The 13,896-nt window shown below is 39.4% G+C and overlaps 1 protein-coding gene and 1 pseudogene across 1 annotated transcript in view; one reads left to right on the top strand and one right to left on the bottom strand.

The window, feature by feature from the left end:
- The window catches only part of LOC142100173 (protein FAM3A-like), a 62,222-nt gene that overhangs the window by 2,308 nt on the left and 46,018 nt on the right, over positions 1-13,896 (bottom strand). Inside the window, exon 8 of the mRNA XM_075184117.1 lies at positions 8,379-8,505. Within this exon, the coding sequence (XP_075040218.1) occupies positions 8,379-8,505 (127 nt within the window). The remainder of the gene's footprint in view (positions 1-8,378; positions 8,506-13,896) is intronic.
- On the top strand, positions 10,751-11,028 carry LOC142100171 (zinc finger protein 706 pseudogene; annotated as a pseudogene).

Here is a 13,896-nt window from a genome sequence, read left to right as displayed (position 1 = left end):
CTCACATCACAAGTAGTTATCTGTCACATATAAGGAAAAACACAAGTTATCTTACTGTCAACTCCTTTTTCTCAAAGTACTCTGTGGCAGCCTTCACTATGAGGTTGTTTTCATTCTGTTTAGCTCAAAATAGTTCTAACAAAAACACCCCCTCAGAGAGAGTATATAAGCCAGCTCACCCCCTTCCTCCACATCTTTTGAGTACTTCCATGCGGTCTTCTGACACATATAAAGACAACTTCGGAGGGAATACAATAGGTTGCCATGAAGTACTTAATGGTAATATAATTCACATTTTACCCCTTCACTCCTCCACAGTAACTTTTACTATGGGATGGACCCAAGCAGCGCACAGGGGGGCAGCAGCAAAGAGCCAATCCATCACAATGGGCAGCGTAAAGAATGTATTTCATTGCTGACTTACGGATATGTCTGCCAAATTGATAATATCCCGAAGATTAAATAAAGTAATAATGACTGGAAAAGTAATGGAAAGATGTCCATCCTGCTGAATTGCACAACTCTGTCACAGATACCTGAGCCTTTCCTATCCCAAAATGTAGCTACAACTCATATTGAATGGGCTTTCAGTACTTCATGTGCTGGCTGTCCACTCCTCTTGTACACCTGTGTGATCACTTATCTCATCCATCCGGACAGATTTACATGAAGCATATCCTCTACGTTGGCCTACATGTATCACAAACTGTTGTTCTGTTTTGCTGAACTCCTGTGTTCTAGACAAGAATATAAAAATGGCCCTGGCCAGATCTAGTGAATGCAGCTTATTTTCCTTTCTCATCTGTAGGTTGTGGAAGGAAAGCTGGTAGCACTACAAGAAGTATATACTACTTTTGGTAGAAAAGCAGGTTTGGCTGTCAAAGCCACTCTATCTAAATATATATTCAGAAAAGGTTCCTTTCACCATAGTGCTTATAACTCCCAAATACACCTGGCAGAAGTCACAACTACTAAAAATAACAATTTTAAAGTCACCCATTTCACCAACACATTTTATAGTGGTTTACTGTAGTTATCCATAAGCATAGTGAGAACTAAATTGAGGTCCCACACAACCATAAAAGTTTTAACTGAAATAATTGGAAAACCTCCTGATTTAGACTCCAATCTTCTGGATGGATATGTGTGTGACTGAGATAGTTGGCTACTATGTTCTGCTTGCCTGATACAATCCTGATAGCGCCTTTACATTTTTTTTCTTTCAAAAACATAATTCCTGTTATGTCTGCCATCATTGCTCTGCTTCTAGTTTCACCAGGGTTCTGTTGTCTGAGTATACTCTTAGATGTTTTCCCTGTATTTGGTACAGTAAATACTGGATGGCTTTCCAAGCTGCTCATTTCCAAGAAGTTTATGTGCAATGTCCTTTCTTTCTGTGACCACACACCTTGTGCTCCCCATCCTATTGCACTGGAGTCTGTTGTATCAACTATTCTGGCTCTGCAACTGACATTTCTCTTATCACTTATTTTGGGTCCACCAGACAGAAATCTCTTGGTGCGTTCTGACAATTTTATTGTTTGATTCAATGAGAACTTTTTGTGATCCCATGTCTTCAAGAGCTCCAGTTGGAGACTCCTTCATGATGACCCATTATCCAGAATCTGAGAAATTTCCTGGGCTCTACCAAAGTAAGGATCCTGAAATTCTATGTGTTAAGTCTCCTGCTAAACGACTGAATGAATCCACAGAACCATAAATGGGTACAATGCGGGCAGTGAGCATCCATGGAGATCCAATAAGACAAGCCAAAGATCAGGGCGGCTAACAATCATGGAGATCCTGTAGTGTAGCCGAGGGTCAGACAGACAAAAGACAGGTAACTTCAGAGTCATGCAAAGGGTCAGTCAAGAGGAGGACACAGAGGACTGAAGGCATCACGAGGCAGAAACACTATAACCAGAAGGGGGGCTGAGCATTTTCTGCCATATAAACTACTAAGGAACTACCAGAATGTTCCATTAAGAACAACCCCCCCCCATACACACAATATATTCATGTAAGGCAGTCATGTGGCCGCGAACTACATGAAGGGAGTATGCTGGCTGCCTTGCAACCAGCTGCAGCTGGGAGGAGGAAGACGGTGACTCACTACAGTGTGAGCCATCCTGAACAGTGGCTCATGACATTACTCTCCCTTGAGGAGGGCTTGAAGCATCGAACTGCTTATAAAAGACTCTCCTCTAAGCATGTAGATTTTTTGCAAAAATTCAGAATCTCCCCTCAGGTCCATAGCCTTTCCAATGGATTAAAATTGAAGCCTTGAACCATCTGGAAGCCAAAATCCTTTCTACTTCATATTCTTGGTGACCAGTGATGACTTCCAGAGGAGTTTAGGATGACAGCCGGACCTAAAAAATATTTAGGAAAAATTGACTGGATCTCCTTGAGAGAATAGCCCCAGCTTCAACATTGGAGGTGTCCATCTCAACAATAAAAGGTAAATCAGGATTAGGATGGCAAAGCACTGGAACTGTAGTGAACCCTTTCTTGAGATCAATGAAGGCATCCAAGGCCTGAAGAGACCAAACAGATGCATTAGTTCCCTTCTTGGTAGATGCAGTGATGGAGGCAACCAAATTTGAAAAATAATGAATGAATCTAATATAATAGTTGGCAAACCCAAGGAATCTCTCCATGGCTCTGAGGTTAGTAGGCTGAACCCAATGCTGAATGACCAGGAGTCTCCCTGAATCAATGGAGAAGCATTCAGAAGAAATTATGTAGCCTAAAAATTATATCTTAGAGACCACAAATTCACATTTTTCCAGTTTAGCAAAGCACTGATGTTCCCTGAGCAACAGATATGGCAGAAAAATAAATAACTTTCAGACGATCAAAGCTTGATGATGACATGACTGTGTGCGCTTGAGTTTGGCACGCCCCTACAGTAAAGTCACTGGTGTTTCCTGAGTTTCTGGAGGACTTTCTGAACATAAGTATGCTGCTATTCTAAAGAGGAGTACACAAGAAAAGATGCGTTTCGATTTGAATCTGGGTGGAAGTACATTTTGCCTAAACACTAGCTTGCCATATCTTAACAGACACATCAGAAAGCAGAATACGCACATGTATTTGTGCAATATAAAGTCAGAACGCATTAAAAATATATATATTTTGGAAATTAAATGAACAACTTTTAATACTATAGTAATTTATAAAAAATGTGTTTACAATTGTTAATTTTTTTTTAACACTAAATATATAAATTAAGATGTTCTTAATGCGTACTGTACATACAATGTGTTTTTATAGAATCTTTGACTTGCATACACATGCAAGCTCATTGCTATCTAGTGAACATGTAGCTGGTGCAAATGATACGGCTGAAACAAGTATATTGATGAGAAACCCATGACTTGTATTGGCTGCCTCTGTGTAGGAAAGCCCTTGGCCTGCTCTTACTGTACATTGCCTACTACCACATCTGCCCCTTTCCACCCCCATTCCATCCTTCAAGTCATAGGCAGGTGGTGTTTGCTTTCGGTCATGAATTGTGTTCATTGGTACATGCACAGAGTGAAATCACACAAGATACGGTACGCAAAGGGACTTATGTATGGCCCTTTGTGTAGAATATTGCTTTCTAGGCTTCTAACTCTCTGCTTCCTTGAACTGCTGATGAGATGATGGAAAAAATTTAGCTCTGCGATCTTGTAGCAATCTGATTTCCCACCAAACAACTTATATATCATAGTAACTAATTTCTCTCCAAAAATAAGAACTCTTTCAATGATTAGCCAGATTGTGATTGGACTGGGTGTCTGCTACCCAAGGGCATAAGCATAGCGCTCTCCTTGAAACTGCTGCTGATGCCATAGCTCTTGCAGGAAAAAAAAACAAACTACCACTCTGCACTGTTGACATGAGGCAGGATAGACACGTGAAGTCTTCAACTGTCCAGTTTTGGCAAGCTTGTTCCCCTTTGTAGCATCGATATCCTGTTAGCTGACAGGAGTGGAACCCAGTGTGGCCTTCTACTGCTGTAGCCCATCCACATCAAGGTTCGACATGTGCATTCACAGATGTTTTTCTGAATACCACTGTTTTACCACATGGTTAATTGCATTACTGTTGCCTTCCTGTCAGGTTGAACCAATCTGGCCATTCTCCTCTGATCTCTCTCATTAAACAAAGAATTTTTGCCCACAGAACGGATACTGCAACAAAATAGTGATACTAAGTATGCAGACAAAATTAATCTCACTATAAACATCCTAGAATTGAGAGCTGTCGGAAAAGCAATGTTACACAACATATTATTTGGTGCAAACAGCTGAAAATATTTTCAAACAATCACCTTAATGAGACCTTGGCTCATCAGTATGGGTATGTTTTCCCTCCTTTTCCCCTCATTTGCCAAGTATGGAGTCAAATCAGGAGGAAGGAAGTGGACCTAATAGTGGTTCTTCCTTTCTGGCCCTGCCAGCTATGGTTCTTGATATCCTGGGAGCAGCCCTTAACGCTACATTTTCAGCCATATCTGCTATGTAAAGGCCCAATTTGTCAGCCAGAACCGGACACTCTTGCTTTTATGGGCTGGAGACTGAGCATGTGCTGTTCAAACAGAAAGGCATTTCCAATAAGGTAACTGAACTGCTTTCACAAGCTAGGAAGAAGAATCCATCCATAATGTATTACAGTATCTTGAAAAAGTTTATCTTCTAAGCAGACTATAGCTAACCCAGGCACTACAGATCTACGTCAGGTACTTGAAATCCTTCTATGTGTTGGAGAAAACTATCCCTAAAAACTAGCAGGTGGTACAGTGAACACACCTGAAACATGCCTTGCATCTGATATTCGGTTCCTTAAATACAAATATGTCCTCTGGTAAATGGAACTATGGATGGACCAACATGTCCTTGAGGTTCCTTCCTCGCTTATAGCATAAGATTGATCTACATGAGTTCAGAGATTTTAAAGATGATCTGACTATACCAAAGTCTATCCTTTCTTGATGACTGTGCAGTGTTCTTGGATGTTTTTGAATAAATGTAACTAATTGGAAACACATTATGATCACATTTCTTCTTTTGAACTTTAGATGTTAGCAATGATGTCCTCTGTATATGAGCTACGTCATTAATTAAGTTTACAAATAATTTTGGGTGAATAGCCACTGCAATCCAAAAAAAGAATAATGTCATAAATGTAATGCCTATAACATAAAACATGAGCTTTGATTTTGTTATCCTTAAAAAATAGTTTCCACTAAAATTCAAACATGTGACAGGTGGCATATGACAGAGCCAATGATGAACCCATCACAGTACCATTACATTGTTAAAAATATTACCCTTCATCTGTATAAGAAAATCAACCTTCAAATCATCATATATGTGGTGAAACGAGGTATTAATATCACCTCAACCAGTCTGCACCTCGTTTCTCATAAACTGTGGACTATAAAAACATATACTTTTTCTAGCCCTCTGGTTCCCCATATTTGTCAGTCATATTTATACTTGTATATATTCTATTTATAAGTAGTTAAAATGTCTGCTAGCATGGTTTTCTTATGTTGCAAACTAGTCCATTGTCTCAGCCTAGGCAAAAAGGATTATTGTCCAACAGTCCTGTATGAATGTACATCACAACAGGGGGGTCTCTTGTCTTTGTTTAGCTGTGTGTCTGTGTGCTAGCATAGGGAAAAGGTAACCAGATAGATGTCTACATTATATATTTAAATGTAATGTCTCTGGATTGTAACCTTACTTGTTTAAACTACTTCTGCTGTATACCTGTCCCTAATTGTATCAAGAGCAAATCATCTGCTATCTGTGAAGGGGTAAACACAGAAAAGGACCAATTAGGCAGGTCCTGGAACTCGAAGGAAGGTCATTTCTGCCTTTAAAAATCAAATCCAGAGAACAGCAAATTGGCATTCATTACCCAGTGATAGCTTAAGTAAGGCTGGCATTGAGGCCCCGGTCTCTGCCCTGACAAGAAAGGGACAACCGGTCCCTGGAGTACTTCCCTTGCCCTGATCTACCTCTCCAGGTCTTCGGAAGCTGTGTGTCCATCAAAAGCAGCGTGACAGTGACTCAGGACCACTGCCTTACTGGTAGCCTCAAAGGAGAGAGGGGGGAGAAGCTTGGATGGATGGACAGCAGTCCCTGAAAGTGGCTAGAATACTAGTAAGGTTTTTCCAAAATACCCTGTATGTTGTATGACTGTAATCTTATTTTTAGCAGCTTATTATTTAAAGACGTTTATTGCTGTTTGGTGCTACCATTTTGTTAAATAAACTTATTTATTTTATTTTTGGATATTTTCCTGGGTGATTTTGAACCTTGGATAGGTATCGGGTAGGCCAGCTGTGCGGCGCAGAGGGTTACATTAAATCCGGTATCATCACAATATATATCACACAAATGTATAAATAAACTGCTTCAATCCCCTCATGGTATGGGATACAGGTGTAGAGGTTGGTGTCATCTAAGATGACTATTACTAGATCTTCAAGTAGAGATATTATCCCCGGACTGAGATTCTTGTGAACCTTATGTAAAGTGTAAATAAAGGGTGTTTAATGATGTGTTACAGACAAAAACCTAAAACCAGAAAACAATCAAAATATGTTCCAGACATTCCTTCAACAGGAAATCCACTTTACATTTAAAATCTATGTCACAATTCTAGCAGATAGTGGATTCAATTTCGTCTACCTGGATTAGTGCTGGCAGTAACAGAGGAGCGGACCAAGGACCCCTGCAAGGAGGTTTGGACTTTGCTGCAGGTAAGTTTGCAGATCACAGCCCTCTGTGCTGCCTCCAGGCAAGACGAGCTGATATTATCTGCAAGAGATTAGTCAATGTACCCAGGACTGGTACACAACGGACTGCCAGGATGCCAAATCAGGAAACCAAAGAATTGTCAGAACAAGCCGGGTCAGCAACAATCGGGAATACACAGTACCAAACGACAGGCAGAAGAACAGTCAGGAACAGTCCGGTTCAGGATACACAGGAATCAGCCACAAGTTGCACAGGAACACTGGAGTACAGATATGAGCCTAATACTCTGGCACAGGCCTGTGCACTGAGCAGGTTTAATTAGCTGAGCTGAAAAGCAGGATGGGTCACAGGACAGAACACATGATCCCAGGTTCAGAGCGCTTAAAGAGCTATGCGCCTTCTGTTGAGCAATATATTATTATGACACAAGGTTCTGAGTCTGGAGCGGAGGGATGAATAGAATGAGTGTGCTGGACAGAGGGTTTAAAGAGCAACTGCCGGACTTTGATGTGTCTAAAGATTAATTTTTACAATTTGTCATAAATGCCACTGTGAGCAGTGTTTCAGCAAAAATTCAACTCTATATGCCTGCAAAACAATTGCTCTACTTTGTCTGCCCATTGAATAACTTCTTTAAAAAAGTTTGGATACATATTGGTATCAGTAGCAGTAACTTGCTGATCCAGTTGGCGCAGGAACGTTTTATGGACAGGTTTTTAGACTGCAGGTTCAGGACATAACACCTATAAATTCCGAAATGATGGGACAGGATTTGTCAAAAAATATCTAACACATAGGGAACTGCCCATCTTAAGTGTGTCCACCTTCCTCTGAAATTGTGACAATGTAGTGGTCAGGATGAAATTCAACTCCTCCGCAAAACTTTAGATTCCACTGCGCACCACACCTGAGAAAAGTATCATCATCAACATCATCATCAACATTTATTTATATAGCGCCAGCAAATTCCGTAGCACTTTACAATTGGGATATAATTGAATATTTTTATTTCATATTACTAGAAGCTTGTTTTAGACTTTATCCTTACCTTTTGGGTTGTAGTTATTAGAGATTAAGTGCTGATTTGACAACTAGATTTCTATTTGTGCTTGTTTTACACTGGGTGGGTCTTTGTGACCATCATCAGAAGGGCTTTGCTGTGACTGTGATGTGGTTTGAGAAAAGAGTTTATCCAAACTCTGAAATGTTGCTGCATATTCCACTCTACTGAGTCTTGGTAGCAGGTGAAGTGACACTAAGTAGACGTGTTTGTGCCCATTTTTTGTTTTATTTTATCTATATATATATATATATATATATATGTGCAAGTGCACTTGCAAACTGACTGTATACCAAAAGCGATTGTTTTCTCTTCTAATATATAAAGAGATAATACACCTATTTTAGCAAGTCATATTTTCATTTTAGATAAAGTGTTAAATAAAACAACGATGGAAATAAATTATTTTGTACAGAAAATCCGGCTTGTCCTCTTTATTAACTACAAGTACCTGTGTCTGTATCTTTCCAAATTCAGGATAATCTTGTTCACAGAGTTTACTGGTAGCTCATCTCTTGAACTCACCTATATGTCACCCAAGAACATGTTTACAGTACCTTTTCAAAGGGAGTAAAGTTCTCTATTCCTTGTCCACCAGCAAAGACCCAGCCGTCTCGGCTACCCAGTGAATTGGAATATTGACTTCCGAGGCTGGCAAATAACGCTCTGGTTTGGTTGTCCATACTAAAGTAAAGACATTCAGTGTTAAAACTCTAACTTTAGATTAGCTTGATTGGTTATAACCATAATTATTATTTAATTGCTTTATCTATACTTATTTATATTTAATTACTGGGCCTGATTGATTAAGGAAAGTAAAGCAAGAAAATTGAGTAACTTTGAACCTTGGCAAAACCATGTTGTTTTGGAGGGGGAGGTAAATTTAAAATGTGAGGACAGATTTATAATTGGGGTAGAGCATGTCCTAGATCAACTTTAAATTTCAGTGTACAAATAAGTCATCAAGTATTTCTGTGTTACATGGAAAAAACAGACATTATATATCTTATGTGCAAAATAAAACTAATTTACACCCCTTGCCATTGTAACATGGTTTTGTCCAGGAGAAAACTTACTCATTTTGTTGCCTTACTTTTCGTAATGAATCAGATCCAACTATGCTGTAATGCGAAGTCTGTAATGCAATGTCTCTCATAAATAAAGATTTTGTGCAATTCCGTAAAACAGGCAATCCACCTAGTATGTCAAGATCATTATGTAAATTGCCTTTCAGATGAACAGGTTAACATTTGACAAAATGTTATGTAGTGTAAAACAAGTTGCTATTTTGCTCAATACATAGATTTTCATATTGAGAACGTGTGGGTAGGACGTTTCCTGAAATTGTGTGCTCATAAAAAGGGATGCAGAGGGTTGGACAGGGTGAAAGAAGCAATATATATTGAAATAGCTGTGATTTTAATGCACAAATCTTAACAGTTTATTTACATATCAGTCTGCTGGAAATGTGTTCCGATAAATTTAGTGTGAGAGAGTGAAGGGTAACTACTTGTGATAATATGAGCTGTGTATGACATGTCTACATTCATAATGTCGACGTTCAAAATGTCTACATCACAATATTGACAGTCATAATGTCTACATGTTCATAATGTCTACAGTTAAAATGTTGACATACATAATGTCAACACATTCAAAATGTTGACATGTAACATGTGTACACAATGCTGTCATAATATCTACAGAGTTGTAATGTTGACATTCAAAATGTCAACATAAATAAAAAGATGTAGAAAATAAGACAATAAATAGAAAAATAAAACAGCAATAAATATAAAAAAAACAACAACATAAAACGATGTGTCCCTTCCCCCCCACATAGTTTATCCAAACCTAGTGCTGCCTCCCAAATGTACTATTACTGGCACTAGGGTGTGCCAGCCTGGGTTGGTGGCACTATAGCAAAATCCGCAGCTTAGAGTCCCCCTGCCATAATGCCATACCAAACCTAAGCTTATCAGCATGGGGATGGATTCCCTAGGGAGATCGGGCCCCCCATTTAGGCCTTGGAAATCCCAATTATCGATCTGCCGGTAAGAGCTCATGTGCGGCAGGAGCTCTTACAAACTAGTATGGTGTCCTATATGAGGGTACTGGTGGAGATTGGTACTACATCCTATTGTAACTCAGTATATCTCCCTTATCTGGTTCAGATACATCCTGTATTACTAATCTCTGCTCAGAATCCCACTGACAAGTCATCTGTGGTGCCCACCTACCTGAGTTAAGTTATCACTATTTAAGTAGTCCTGGGGACAACCGAGTCACGGCGAACATATCTGGTTCCACGGGAAAGGGGGTTGCTAAAGGTGATGCATGTAGATCATTGCACAAGCTTAAAAAAAATGACCTGCCATGACACCAACTGAAGCAAGAGTAAATAAGCTTGACAGCGAAATGCGTGTCGACGTTTCATACTAGGAGCTAGTATCCTCATGAAATCTTAATAATTATATCTTTTATCACCGAATGTGTAGGGCCGTACAACTAAAGAACATTATCTATGATTAGGGCAGCACAGTTATAGAGTGTCTACCTGAGTCTAGACAGGATAGGTGTTCTATAACCACCCGTTTCATTGAATCAGTTTTATTCATTTCAATGTTACCTATATAGTGCCAATAACACAGTAGCAGTTTAAAGATTGCAACCTCAAATCATGCCAGCAAAGAATAGAGGTGTATATTTTAATGATATTTTCAATTCATAGCCCGATTTAGTAACGTTTCAGGAAAATGGCAAATATCATACATATCACTGAACAAATACAGTTTGATTTAGAATCTCTGCAGGCTACTTAAGCCTTAGAACAAAAAGAGAAGGCCACCTGGTGTTGCGGCACTGTGTGATTGGGATATCGTGACAGAAGAGGCCACAGACAGCGGTGCCTTAAGGGAAAATAGTGACTTGGCAGTATGGCACGTGGGCAGCAAAAGATGCAGGCCCAACAGAAGAATGCCAAGAAACAGGCTGAGAAGAAGAAACATGTAAGTTATCAGAAAGTTGCTGCTAAAGCAGCACTGGTCTTCACATGTCCTGTGTGCAGGACACAGATGCCAGATCCCAAAACCTTCAAGCAGCACTTTGAAAGCAAACACCTTAAGACTCCAATGCCTCCAGAACTAGCGGATGTGCAAGCGTAACATAAGTAAAGATATACCCTCAGCTGATGAATGCACTAAATGAAGTGGGTTGGGCATCTCTAAAAGCCACTTCTTCAATTCTGGGCATACCTTTAAGTTAAGTCACAGATGAGTGATTTGGGAATATTTGGTCTTTGATGTTGCAGCAACTACTAAAATTCACAGTATGGATTTTTATATGCAATTACACATGGGTTATACTCTGATTATTTTCTTATTCTTCAACAAAGGGAACACTTCTTCCCCATATTTGTCCACTTTCTCTTGCGCTGATGGGCTATGAGTTGGTTTGAAGATTAAATTGGACGCACATTTAAACCAAGTGCCGTCTTAAACTGTTTCCTTAGCGCTGTAACCAAAAGCAACTTGGATGTTTCCTATTTATTTTTCTGCATTTTATTAGCACGTAGTGGATCATTCCATTCACATATTTCAGCTAAGCAGCGTAACTTTGTTTTTTGTTTATTGCATTCCAATGCAGATACCTATAACGATCCTTTAACATCGTTATCCCTGATCTAGTCTATGCTGGGGCTGTACTCCATGCAAATCATACTTAAATTTGTCTTCCTAACTTTGTCAATACTAAACACTTTGTACATTGCCTTGCCATCTCCAACTGTATCCAAGGTAAAAGCCACACTATACAATTTAACCTATTTTTTTTACTGCCGTTGTCTTAAAAAAAAAAAAAAAGTGTAACATCCATTATTGCTATTCTAGTGATTATGGAAAATATATTTGTTTGTTTTGTTTCTGGGACAGATTTTTTGATCTTTCAGAGCAATACAGTATTTGATTTATGGCATTACTTTATTATGTTACTTTCTGCTGAACCACACTTGTGGGTAGAGATGCTCACTGACCCCCGTGTTTTGGTTTTGGTTTTGGATCTGGATTACCTTCGTGTTTTGGTTTTGGCAAAACCGCCCTTGCGTGTTTTGATTTTGGTTTTGTTTGGTTTTGTTTTGCTATTTTTGAAAAAAATACAATTTTTTTGGTCTAAAATAACCTAATTTAGTGCTCCACCATTTTCTTGGATAAGTGAGGTCATTCTAAAGATAATAAATTATGCAAAAACAGTTTAATCCCTGGTAGGCCATCCTTAATTCTAACCCTTGCCTGCAAATTATACAGACAAACCTGGTTGTCTTCCCCCTCTTTCGTCTTTGGGTGTATATATCACCCTCCACTTGTAGTTAAATAGAAAAAAATCAGCCTGCATTGACTGTACGTTAAATAGAAATGGACAAAGGCAGTTTTGTGTCAGTCTCTATAGCCCCCCCCCTCCACTTGTAGTTAAATAGAAAAAAAGCAGCCTGCATAGACTGAACAATATAAAAAAATAAATGGACCTAGGTAGTTTGGTGGCTGTCTATGACCCCCTTCCCCCCGCCCTCCACTTGTAGTTAAATAGAAAAAAAGCAGCCTGCATAGACTGTAGAATTAGAATATAAAAAGAAATGGACAAAGGCAGTTTGGCATCTGTCTGCATCAGACCCCCTCTCCACTAGGAGTAAAATAGAAAACTATTCAGCCATTATAGACTCTAGAATATAAATAGAAATTGAGAAAGGCAATTTGGTATCTGTCTGCATCATAATCATCAATATCATCATTAGCGCCCTCGTCACCTACACAAATCTCCCCCTCATCCTCTTCTAATTCCAAAGTGGCCTCCTCAATTGGTGTATCACCGGCTACACTCGGGCTGTTAAGGCACACATCTGCAGAACTGCTGAAAGGGCCCTTCTTTATGGGTACACTAACAGAATGCTCACGATTACACATACCACTGGTGGATGGACTCTCAACAGGGATTGGTGTCATTTCTGATTCTGAGCATACATTATCCTCTAATGCCTTACTGTTTTCTTGCAGCTCGCCTTTCATGCGTAACAGTAGTTGTGCACCACTTTTAGACTTCAAATTACTTGGTTTTGCTTGCTCACGAGTGACCTTACAAGAAGCAGGTTCAGTAACATTTTTAGATCTGGCAGTAATAGAGAAAGGCGAAGGCATCATTCTTTCTTTGCCACTGCGTGTGTAGAATGGCATGTTGGCAATTTTATTTTTTTCGCCATTTAACTTTTCATCAGTTACAGCTCTTTTTCTCTTCAACACGGTTACATTTTTTTTTTGTGTGTTTTTTTCCCTGACTTAAAAAGACTATGTACTTTTACGTAGGCTTTACCAGATGACGTACTGGGAACACTATCATCAGGACTGGTGCCAGCACCTGCTTGCTGATTCTGCTCATATGTGGACTGCTTTGAATCCATTTTAATGAGCCCAAACCACTTGTAGTGCAAAAAATTGTATAGATAATGCTGCTAAATATGACTTTTGGCAGCCAGAAAAATTATTGTTTCACACTGGGGAATATGGGACACCCCAAAGCACTTGTAGTGCAAAATATTGAAAAAAAACAACAAAAAGCCTCCTCTATCCTCCTCTAACAATTGCTAATAGAATTGCTAGCAGAATTTTAATAAAAATTGAAAGAATAAAGCATACAATTATTGCTCTGTCCCTGCTCTAATACAGCCTGTGACCTAACCCTGCTCTCTCCTTCTGTCAAATGGCGATGGATTGCTCTGGAGGCTGGTATTTATGCATTTCAAATAACGCGAGAACCGAGCCCCGAGATCCGACTACATCACAATGACGTTTTGCCTCGATATTGATTCCGAATGGGCGGGAGAATATCGAGCCTGCTCGGCTCGGTACTTGGATAGGCGAAGTTCGGGTGGGTTCGGATCTCGGGGAACCGAGCCCGCCCATTTCTACTTGTGGGGAACTACTTTTGCCAAGTTTGAGCTGTCTCTCTAGTCTTGATATTTTGTATAAGAAAAAAGTAGTGTCTGATTAATTCACCAAATACTTTTTTTTTATTGGACAGCATCATGAA

The sequence above is a fragment of the Mixophyes fleayi genome, chromosome 8 (assembly GCF_038048845.1).
Source record: "Mixophyes fleayi isolate aMixFle1 chromosome 8, aMixFle1.hap1, whole genome shotgun sequence".
Lineage (NCBI taxonomy): Eukaryota > Metazoa > Chordata > Amphibia > Anura > Limnodynastidae > Mixophyes > Mixophyes fleayi.
Note: the sequence above shows the minus strand (reverse complement) of the source record. Positions and strands in the feature narration are given on the sequence as shown.